General features: G+C 41.2%; 1 protein-coding gene across 1 annotated transcript in view; it reads left to right on the forward strand.

The window, feature by feature from the left end:
• The window catches only part of LOC309655172 (aromatase), a gene marked incomplete at its 3' end in the record, with an annotated part of 202,801 nt that extends 191,086 nt beyond the window's left edge, over positions 1 to 11,715 (forward strand). The window contains exons 5-9 of the mRNA XM_082450137.1: positions 2,794 to 2,908; positions 6,885 to 6,999; positions 7,442 to 7,604; positions 10,045 to 10,286; positions 11,467 to 11,715. Of these exons, the coding sequence (XP_082306263.1) occupies positions 2,794 to 2,908; positions 6,885 to 6,999; positions 7,442 to 7,604; positions 10,045 to 10,286; positions 11,467 to 11,715 (884 nt within the window). The remainder of the gene's footprint in view (positions 1 to 2,793; positions 2,909 to 6,884; positions 7,000 to 7,441; positions 7,605 to 10,044; positions 10,287 to 11,466) is intronic.
• Between the last annotated feature and the right edge of the window lie 506 nt (positions 11,716 to 12,221).

The raw sequence follows: 12,221 nt of genomic DNA on the forward strand, positions 1-12,221 counted from the left end.
ATTTCAAGCAGTGTTCATTGATTCATACATTCATTCAACTAATATTTTTTAATTTTACTGAAGTGTGGTTGATTTACAATGTTGTGTTAATTTCTGCTGTACAGCAAAGTGATTCAGTCATACGTATATATATTCTTTTTCATATTCTTTTCCATTATGGTTTATCACAGGATATTGAATATAGTTCGCTGTGCTATACAGTAGAACCTTGTTGTTTATACATCCTATAAATAATTATCTGCATCTGCTAATCCCAAACTCCCAATCCTTCTCTCCCCCACTGCCATCCCCCTTGACAACCACAAGTCTGTTCTCTATGTCTGTGAGTCTGTTTTTGTTCCATTGATATGTTCAATTGTGTCATATTATAGATTCCACATATAAGTGGTATCATATGGTATTTGCCTTTCTCTTTCTGACTTACTTCGTTTAATATGATAATCTCTAGGTCCATCCATGTTGCTGCAAATGGCATTAGTTCATTATTTTTAATGGGTGAGTAATATTCTATTGTGTATATATACCACATCTTCTTTATTCCTATGTCGATGGACATTTAGGTTGTTTCTACGTCTTAGCTATTGTGAATAGTGCTGCTATGAACATAGGGGTGGATGTATCTTTTTGAATTACATTGATAGTTTTGTTTGGGTATATGCCCAGGAGTGGGACTGCTGATCATATGGCCACTCTTTCTTTAGTTTTGTGAGGAATCTCCATACTGTTTTTCATAGTGCCTCCACCAATTTACATTTCCACCAACAGTGTAAGAGGGTTCCCTTTTCTCCACACCCTCTCTAGCATTTATTATTTGTAGATTTTTTTTTTTGGGCCATGCCACACAGCATGCAGGATCTTATTTCCCCAACCAGAGATCGAACCCATGCCCCCTACAGTGGAAGAACAGAGTCCTAACCACTGGACCACCAGGGAAGTCCCTGTAGACTTTTTAATGATGTCCATTCTGACTGATGTGAGGTGGTACCTCACTGTTGCTTTGATTTGCATTTCTCTAATAATTAGCAATGATGAGCATCTTTTCATGTGCCTATTGGCCATCTGTATGTCTTCTTTGGAGAAATGTCTATTTAGGTCTTCTGCCCACTTTTTGATTGGGTTGTTTTCGACTAATGCTTAACTGATTGCCTATTTTATGCCAGGCTAAGGTTCTGGGGACAGAGCAGTGGACAAGACAAAGTCCTTGCCTTCAAAGAGTTTACATCCCAGTAGAGATATGTATGGTAAACAAGTAACTATCTAGTAATATTTTAGGCAATAATAAGTGCCTTGAAGAAAAAACAAAGCAGGGCAAAAGTCTAAAGAGTGAAGGGGGAAGTCAGAGGGAGGCCGAAGCTCTTGTGGAGAGAAAGGGTGGTCAGGAAGGCCTCTGTGGAGAGGACATCTGAAAATAGCCCCAAATGAAGGGTGACCATGAGCCATGTGCAGATCTGAGGGAAGAACATCACAGGCATAAGAACAAGGCACGATCTTCACACTTGCACAAACCAGCTGAGCTATCACACCTGCTCCCTGATTGACCACATTTGGACAAGCAGACAAGCAATGAGCCCTCCCTTTCTCTGCTCCACTCTCCCCGCCTCATCTCCCCAGCTCTTTAATGATCCCTTACCAGAGTCATAGGAACCCCAGCTGATTGACATTAGGATGGGAGTCCCATTCACTCTGAGGACATTAGTCACAGCCTCTTGCCTCATCCCCTTTCACACAGGGACTCTGAAAGTCCTGTTTGCCTGTTCCACGCACATCTCTCCTAAGGTATGACAGGTACCTATTTTAGAAGTCCCTGCTCCTTGGTTCCCCACTGGCCTTGATTCTTAGGAGGGATCAAGCAAAGGGAATTGTACAGCTCTCTGTTAACTTATGGATGCAGACTGCAGTCTAAGAACCTGCATAACCCATACAGACTTATGTGTATTTCCCTCTGCTCACTGGGTCCTTGTTAAACTCTCATTTGGCCTGAGGGACCCAGTGCACCGAAGAGGAAAGGACATGGCCTTGAGGTCAGACAGAACTGAGCTCCAGCCTAGGGACTTCCTGCCACACTGGCTCTACGGTGTTGGGCAAGCTTCTTCATTTCTGTGACCTGCAGCTTCTACAGCTGCACAATGATGACATTCTCACTCCCCTAGCAAGACTGTAAGGATTAAATGAAATCTCTTTTGTAAAGCACCTTACCCTGATCCTGGTATTTAGCAGTTGAAAATAAATGCCTCTTCCCTTCCCTTGTTTATAATTTGAAAAAAGCAGGGGTTTTCTTTTCTCTAGTATTCAATTTAGTTCAAGAACATCCATTAAGAGCTGACTGTGCACGAGACTCAGGACAAGGTACTGAAGATTTCAAGAAGAATTCTACACTCTGGACTGAAACATAAATAGCAGAGTGGTGAGGCTTTTTGCCTTTCCAGGTACCAGAATTGAGGACATAATGGCCATAATTACTAGTACCCTTCTTATTTCCCATGGTCAGGAAAATAGGAGGGAGTTGGAGGCTCTGCCAAGGAGAAGTATGTGAGATTCTAGGCTGTGTCTCTAGCAGACTTGAAAACTGGCAAATCTCTAACTAACTTGGCCAATTTAGAAGACAAGCAGAATAAATTGGTCTTGATTTGTTTGGTGGCATTCATGTGGCTGAAACACCCAGTGAAGGTGGAACCTTGCCCTGCTTAGAGTCCCAGATGGTAGGAGAGTCTCCAGGGGATTTTCTCTGATCAGTGTACAGTTCTTGGGCTCACATTTTTGCTCATCTGCTCTGATCTTTTTCTGTTTTTCCAGAAAGAGCCATCGTGGTTAAAATCCAGGGTTATTTTGATGCATGGCAAGCTCTCCTTCTCAAACCAGACATCTTCTTTAAGATTTCTTGGCTATGCAGAAAGTATGAAAAGTCTGTGTAAGTAACACATTTTGGAATATTTATCGGTGAGATTGATTTGTGTTGTGTCTTAGCTATTGCTGGCCTCTTCGGCAAGCTTTCTCCTCTCCAGAACCACAGGGAGCTGTTGATTAAGTTGCTGATGAAAACACTTCTTATAGCAATTTGGCAGCATGTGGCCAGACCACAGAGGAAAGGAAGCCTTTGGCCCAGGGCAGTTTTCCCCTAGGAGGCTGAGAACTCCATCTCTGGAACTGTGACACTGCAGTGTATTTTGAGTTGAAGAGAAAGGTTGGCTGAATCTATCATTATTATTTGTCAAAATTCTCTCTACATGTCTAGAAAAATGGAAACATGAAATCATACTGTTGTGCTGCTTCTGAATGAATTTAACTTAATTCAACTTGTAGGAACTGACAGTAGTTGCAAAAGAATTTTTTCATGATGAACGTTCATGAGATGTGTTGTTTATTTAGTTATGTATCTTCGGGGACCCTAAAATTGTCATTGAGTGGCTTTGCTTTGGTCTCAGACTAGTCTAGCAGAAGACTGGACAAATGTTTAATGGCCTATTGGATAATAATGGGTTTTTAGAGTGTAAGTAGCCAGCCACTATACGTGCCACCTCTAAACACCAGTGTAAAGTCCAAGGGATCTAGAGGTAGATAGACCTGGTTTGCATCCTGTCTCTCCCACTTAGTAACCATATGGCCTTGGGAAATTATTTAAAGTAAAATATAACCCACCTTCTGGGGTGGGGATATAGGTTAATGAGATCCTATATGTAGCGCAATTAGCAAAGAGCATGACATATAATAGGCAATAAATATGGTAGCTTTCCCCATCCCACAGTTCATATCTTCCCCAGATGTACCCGACTATCTTAAATTCTTCATTTCTAAAATTTCCCAAACTTGTTTAAAGGCCCAACTTTATCCTGTTTGTGTATTTTGAAATTCAGTAATATTAGTCTCCAGGGAGGACGTCAACTTGATTTTGCTTTATATATTCTCAAGTGGTTGGTGAGTATCAGGCAGATGATTTGGACACTTGGTTCTTTATATTGAATACATTTCACTTAGCTTATTGTGATCTGAACCAATAAGATAAAGGATTCATCCCTTCACTGTGGTCAGGTTTGGTGGTAGTCTGAAGAGTCTCACTGTATAGTTCTTGGAGGTTAGTTTAACTTTGTTATGGTCAGAAGGCCCATATAAATTTATGTATAACAGTTTAACTGTATAACAGTTTCTCTTTGATTTCTTTAAATTTAGCTCAGCAACATTCCATCTCTACATAATATTTGCCAATGGTTAATGAACTAGTTTATATCTTTTATCTCCTACTACGGTAAAGACCTAGAGAAAGCTTTTAATCTCCTTCCACAATGCCCCTGCAATAACGTCAATTCTTTCTTCACTGAGGCATAATTGACATATAACATTACGGTAGTTTCAGGTGTACAGCATAATGATTCAATATTTGAATATATTGAGAAATGATCATCACATTAACTCTAGTTAACATCTTTCACCATACATAGTTACAAAATTTTTTCCTTGTGATGAGAACTTTTAAGATCTACTGTCTTGGCAACGTTTAAATATGCAACACATTATTATTAACTGTAGTCACCATGCCGTACATTACATCCCCATGACTTACTGAGCATATAACTGGAAGGAAGTTTGTACCTTTGACCCCCTTCACCCATTTCACATCCACCCCAACCCCCAACCCCCATGGTAACCACCAATCTGTTCCCTGTAACAATGAGGTTGGGATTTTTGCTTTTGTTTTTGTTACTGTTTTTATAAGATTCCACATATAAGTGAGATCATAGACTATTTGTCTTTATCATACCAATACTTTTTAAAAATATTTATTGAAAGGATTATGTGACATCAGCTTCCTTCCCTATTTATTCAATTGTATATTTATGCCTCTTTGAATTCCCAATATTAGAGCAGTATTATTTTCTACTTTTTATTTTGTCAAGTGTAAGGCTTTTCAGCCTCAGAATACATTAAATAGGTGTTTGTGGCCTGGACTAGTAACCTAGCCACCATTATTTTGGTATAAAGTACATTCAGAGTTCCAAACAACAGACTCACAGAGGCATTCTTGTAATACAAGTTTGTAAGTCAGAGACTTCCTGTTTCCTAGAAACTGCCCTTGATCTCAGTTCTCCTAGTTTTTAATGGCATACATATTCAAATACATACATTTAAGCAGAAGCAACTCTTAACCTGAATAGGAGGACACAGTGGATATTCACAGGCCCCTGAATCTGGCCCAGGGAGGAAGTAGATGCTTAGAAATGGATGCAGCTCTATCAAGAAATTCTCTATGAATTCAAAGTCTAGGGGCATTTCAATACATCCCAGACCATTTGGGGGCCACTGGTCAGGTAGGAATGCTATGAGCATTCTAGCCCCCCATTGAATAAGTGTAGGAGATACTCAACAAATATTTGCAGAACAAATGGATGGGTAGATGAATGAATGAATGTGAATATATCCCTGCTGTATATTTGGAATGGTGTGTGTGTGTGCCTATAAGCATACTCACAGAGATACACAACAGTAGGCATCCTTATTTAGAAGGACACAATGAAAATACTACCCTGAAGAATAGCTCTCAGAATGTTTAAACATCTTCCTTGAGATGCCCAAAAAAACTTTTAAAAATAGGAGGAATCGGGTTTCCCTGGTGGCGCAGTGGTTAAGAATCTGACTGCCAATGCAGGGGACACGGGTTCGAGCCCTGGTCTGGGAAGATCCCACATGCCGTAGAGCGGCTAGGCCCATGAGCCACGACTACTGAGCCTGCGCGTCTGGAGCCTGTGCTCCGCAATGGGAGAGGCCGCGACAGTGAGAGGCCCGCACACCGCGATGAAGAGTGGCCCCCGCTCGCCAGAACTGGAGAAAGCCCTCGCACAGAAACGAAGGCCCAACACACCCAAAAATAAATAAATAAATAAATTTATTAAAAAAAAAAATAGGAGGAATCTTAAAGAATCCTCCCTTACTTTCCTGCTGAACTACAGTAAACACAGAGACTATTTAGGTCAACAGAGTATTTAAGTGTGTAGGCAACAGTGCCAACAAGAATTTGAAAGAAAGATTTATTGTACATTTAACATAATACAGAATAGTGTTCCCTGAGATTGGCGGGAACAATACAATTATACGTGAATGCATACACTTAAAGACAAAGTCAAAGATAACAGAATTGAGATCTCAAGGTGGCCTTATTGTTCATCTAGCCTGATCCCTTCACTTTAAAAGAGACATAAGACTCAGAGACTTAAACTAGGTTATGTGGAACGACAACAACCTGGACCAGAACCTGACCCTTTATCCAAGGTGCTTTTCCCTCCTCCACATTGTCAAAATGCATATGCATACTGATGCAGCCAGTCATTCGTTCAACAAATATTTACTTAGTGTTACTGTGAGGCAGAAACTGCAAGGTATGAGATAAATATCAGGAAGAATACTTCCTATGCAGAAGAGGAACCTCAAACTCAATAGTCTTAGGGACTATGAAGATAAAAAGTAGGCTGGGTGAATATAAGACACAGGAAATGCAGGTGCCCATGGCAGACTGGAGAGTGCATGCTCCCGCTAAAGGCATTCACTGGCTTTGGTTTTTGACGTTTAATTTAAGCACTGTGCTGGCCCAATCAAATAGCAGAAAACATAATTGGATTTAGCCATTTGGTACCAGTTTTCAACCCTTAACTACAGTTACAGCCTTGATTTTGCTACCACTGCCGAGATAATTGGGCTAACTCTGGTTCCTTAACATGATATAATGTGTATGTAATTTAAGGATATCTGTGAAGAATTAAGTATAAATTCAGTTATTCATGAGCACTAATGGCTTCCACTAAAGCAGATCATTTTATTTTTAAACATGGCAAACAAATCCATTTATCTAGATGTCATATCTGTGTACAAGTAGATAATATTTTCACTGCTTTTTCCAGCAAGGAGTTGAAAGATGAAATGGAAATTCTGGTAGAAAAAAAAAGACGCAGGATTTTCATAGCAGAGAAACTGGAAGACTCTATGGATTTTGCCACTGAGTTGATTTTGGCTGAGGTACAGACCTGAACTACCCATAATTCCCATACAACATATGTGTATGACTGTTTGTGTATCAGTGTCTAAAAATTCTCTCCTGTTAATTGTTGCATGTTTCTGCTTTTGACTATATGCTCCAGTATTTCTATAATGCCTAATCCAATAGCCCCCAATTAGACATCAGGTAAGATTGACCTTTAAGACCGAAACTTCTGTGTTTCTGCACAATAAAAATATGTAAACTGGGGAGTCTAAAGACACTAAACACATAGGTATTTGGTTAAGTTCTTCAGCTTTGAGCTGAAGATTGTTAATGCAAATGTCCATCATCCGTCCCAGAGACACATAGTTTCTATGATTTCATTTTGTTGAGGTTATTAATCCTTGAGTGCCACCTCCCCTCCTGTTCTGAACCGTTCATTCATGTTGCCAAAGTTTCTTCCCACTTTCAATTGTTCAGAAACGTGGTGACCTGACAAGAGAGAATGTGAACCAGTGCGTACTGGAAATGCTGATCGCAGCACCGGACACCATGTCCATCTCTGTGTTCTTCATGCTGCTTCTCATTGCAAAGCACCCCCAGGTTGAAGAAGCAATACTGAAGGAAATCCAGACTGTTGTTGGTAAGAATTTATCAAACAAATAGTAGAGATTAGAAAATAATCCCTTTTGAATATCTGCTACTATGTCCTAAAATTCTTATGTCAAAAATCTTTTCTGGAATCCACGCAGAGAACAATAAAGCAAATCATTGTGTCATATTTTCATTACGCCAGACAGGTTTCTGTGTTTTCCTAATATAAAAAAATACATGCTCAGTGGAAAAACTCCAAATAATAGAGACATGTATAAAGCAGAAAGTACTATCTCCTGATCTCTTCCGCTCTCCTTCCCATTCCCCAGGGGGAATCACTGTTAATATTTTGATGTGTATTCTTCAAGGTCTTTTCTGATGGGCACATGAACACATATATGCGGTTCTATTTGTCTGTGTTTAAAAAAACATGGGATCATCCACAAGGATTTGCTACCTTATCAGTGACAAAAGGCTTTTGAGGGTCCACCCAGGGAAATGGCTATCATTTATTGCAGTGTTTCTGGGTTTCAAGCAGCCCGTTCTTCCAGGTGGTGGCAGAGGGAGGAGGAAAGGGTGATGATAGCAGAGGCAGGGGAGCGATCAGTTTCCCTCCCCCACCCTCTCCTCCTCCTCTGCAGGAGAGCCTCCAGGTCCCTGCTCAGCTCTTCCCAACTCTGCCCACTCCCTCCTCTGCCTCTGCTTCAGCATCACTCTGCCACTGCTTCTGATATCCCCACCCTACCCTGGAGACACTGCCACATTCAGAATAAGTCAGAATTGCTTTCTGGAGAAAACAGAATGCCTTATTTGGAATGTGCTTCACATAAGTAATCTCTTTAGGAACACATTTCAGACACATGCGAAGGGGTATCAGTAATGATATAGATTTTTCTTTCTTAACTTACAGGTCTCTGTGAAACAACCTATTTTGTTGTTAAAAGGCACCATGTATTTTTTAAACTTTTTATCTTATTTATCTTTAAAACCATTTGAGTGCTGCTTGAAACAGATGACATGGGGAAATTTCATACAAGGATTAAATATGTGAAAGTGTTCTGCAGATGTGTTGCCATAAGACGGCCACTGCCTAGGAAGGTAGATAGCAAGGAGCCAGAATGAAATCCGGGTTTCAAATTCTGGAATGTTTTCTCAAGCACCCTTTTCAGGTTATGGGTCCTGTGCCAGGTGCAAGGGCACCGCGGTGAACAAGCCAGTGCCATCCCTGCAGTCCTGGGGCTCTCAGTCTCGTGAGAAAAATAGAATTCAAGAAACAAGCTCAGTGGAGTGAGAGAGAGAGTCACAGAATGATGGGGGTACAGGCAACACAGGGGAAATTGCTCTTGAGATCATTAACCTTTAATACAATTTCCTTGAGAGGTGAAAAGTGCTTGCGCCCCATGATGTTCCCTTGATGCTTCAACAGACCTCTGCACAGATGGAAAGCCCAAACAACCACTAGCACATGTGTACGTGTTCCCTCTAGACCCGCATGCCTGGTAATTAATTCCAAGGGTACACCTTTGGTTACCTACTCCATCATCTACCCTCTACCTCCCCACCCCAGATAAACACACCCCATTAAACTCTTAAGTGTACAGAGAGCAGTATGTGAGGGGCTGGGTGGTTAGAGCTCTCTGACTAAGTGAGACCACTCCTGAATAACATAGTTGTACAGGAGACAGAGCTGCCTCAGGACCCTGGGTTGATTTTGATTCTGCAGAAGTGATACCCCATTTGAGGATGCTTTGAAGTTCTGCCAATTCTGAGAGTAATCTGAACCTCTCTGACGAGTGTGAGGCCAACCTGAGACATCGGGGGGATCCGTCAATCCCCAGTTCACCCAGGGCTGATCTGAGGCACCCCTTTTGTTGTGGTGGGGAGAGGGGGTTCTTGCCACACTACCACACCAGGTTGTTCTTGATGAGATGACGAAGAGGGACTATCAGTGATATTTTCTAACAAATGACTGCACAGGATACCAGAAGAGAAAATTTCTTTGAACCTGATTAAACTTACCATCTCACTTTGACTAGAAAAGGAATGAATGCCGTCTAGAATTTAGAGTAGGAGACAAAACTCAAGAACCCCAAAGGCAGCAAGTAAATGTTTGAAGCAGTTTGGGTAGGTCTACATGATGCTGCAGAGACGGTGTCCCTCTAAAGGGCTCATCAGCCATTCAATGTCAGCTCACTGTTGCCATGTGGGGATGTGGGTCCAATTTTACCTGTTTTTTTTTTTTTCTAGAAATTTAGACTTTAATATGAAAACCCCAGGTATTAAGAAAATTGACTTCAAATCTGAATTTTCATAAGATACTCTGTGGACCAAACATAAGATATTTTACCCAGGTTGCTGGTTTACATTAGACTTATAGACATAAATTTTTTCAACCAAGAGAAAACTGTTCTATCGAAAGTGTAGTATTTTTAATACTGATCGTATATTGAAACTAACCTGAGCTTTGACTATTTTATCTTCTTCTACAGGTGAAAGAGACATAAGGAATGATGATATTCAAAAACTAAAAGTGATGGAAAACTTTATTTATGAGAGCATGCGGTACCAGCCTGTCTTGGACCTGGTCATGCGCAAAGCCTTACAGGATGATGTCATCGATGGCTACCCAGTGAAAAAGGGGACTAACATTATCCTGAATATTGGAAGAATGCATAGACTCGAGTTTTTCCCCAAGCCCAATGAATTTACTCTTGAAAACTTTGCCAAGAATGTAAGAGCCCTTCCTTAAAACTAAGTTTGCCACTCTTGAAAACATCAACTGTTAAATCCTCTCTGTTTCTGTCTTTGCACCATGTATATTTCATTCTATTTACTCATTCTCTTCACACCTCACCAGGAAAATACATTTCCCCTAGTTTGGAACATGGCCACCATGTCTGTCCTCAAGCCAAGGAGGCTGGCTCTCCAGCTCTCAGGAACGTCTTCATGGAGGCCACACAATATGTCAAAAGGTGAACAATTCAGGCCCTTAATTTGCCTAAAATGAGGGGAATTTTGTTTAACCAACCCATATTTCCATTTAAACTTATCACCTTGTCACCATGTAGATTCAGCTGTAGCATCATCTAAGTCAAGGAAATCCACTTCTGCTTCAGATGGAAATCAAATGAGAAGAAAAGATTTGGTTTTCGCAGTGGGCCTTTGGTTTCCCAAATGGCCCCACAAGCACTAGGCCCCATTCTAAACAGAACTTGGTAATTAGAAGAGCCTCATCTTGTTCTTTTTCTATAACTGAAGTGTACTGGTGATTATGCCTCCATTATGTCAAATTCTAGGCAATGATTTGTTTTAACCTGAATTATCCAAATAGTTCCCGCTGTGCTCCCTTTTTCCATTTGCATATGGGGAAGAGATATGATCTTAGTTAAACCAGTTCTCTAATTCATTCCATTTCTATATAAGCAACCCATGCCATGTTGGTAATTGGTCAAAAACAATTTATTGAGCATCTATTATGTGCCAGGCACTATGTGAGCCCAAACGGGGATTAAAAATATTTAGATCCTTGGCACTAATAGGTGGGGAATCCACAAGTTTGCCTAAATTAGTCCTTTTCATCATGTTATATGGCCTGGCACAAAAAAAATCTTTGCCTCAATGACTGGCAGAACAGCAGTAAAGCCATGGCCTTCCCACAGAGCTAGTTGAATATTTACCTGAAAAGCAAAACTGGGGATTGTTTGAAGTTGTGTCCGTATCACAAAGGGTGAATCAAACTGGAGGGAGAAAGAGGCTTATCTGAGTTACAGTCATTCCTCTCCATGAAGGAGCAGTATGGCCAAGTCACCGAAACCGAGCATTCTGACTCACAGTGTTTTCAGGATGAATCAAACAGATATGCATGACTCTAGGCTTTACTTCTCTGGCTAATTGTCTGATCATTTTCCTAGGTTCCTTACAGGTACTTTCAGCCATTTGGCTTTGGGCCCCGGGCCTGTGCGGGAAAATACATTGCCATGGTGATGATGAAGGTCACCCTGGTCACACTTCTGAGACGCTTCCACGTGCAGACGTTGCAAGGTCAATGTGTTGAAAAGATGCAGAAGAAACATGACTTATCCTTGCACCCAGATGAGACCAGCGACCTGCTGGGAATGATTTTCATCCCAAGAAATTCAGACAAGTTCCTCGACCACTAAAAAAGTTTGGTCAGTCCCTGCCCTGGAGCACTTCTCAACAGTATTCCACATGGAAACCACCCACATTTGCCAGGTAGTCCTCCTCCCATGAACAACCGTGGCCTCTGGCCTTTTATACACTTACTTCCTGTGGGGTGTCAGTGAGCTGGGAGACACTGGTCATCTGGGCGCATCCAAACCAGAAACCAGACTGCAGGAGAAAATACGGAGGCCAAGATATGTGCAGGAAACTGCAGCTCTAAAGGCCCAATTCCACAAAACATGCTTTGGAAAAGACAAGCCATCAGCAAGACTCATGCCCAACTCCTCACTGTCCTGTCCTGAGATGGGAGCTTTGTAATGACTGGGGCAGAAGCACTCAAGTCAATTACAAAGGCCAGGCCAACACTGGGTACCTAGGGCTAAACACACCCACTAGTGTGAATAAAAGGTTTTGATTTTGTTTTCGGTGGGTTGGGGACTGCAATATTCACACCTTTGGAGAAATGCTTACAAATACAGCATTT

The sequence above is a fragment of the Balaenoptera physalus genome (assembly GCF_965194825.1).
Source record: "Balaenoptera physalus genome assembly, chromosome: 2".
Classification (NCBI taxonomy): Eukaryota; Metazoa; Chordata; class Mammalia; order Artiodactyla; family Balaenopteridae; genus Balaenoptera; species Balaenoptera physalus.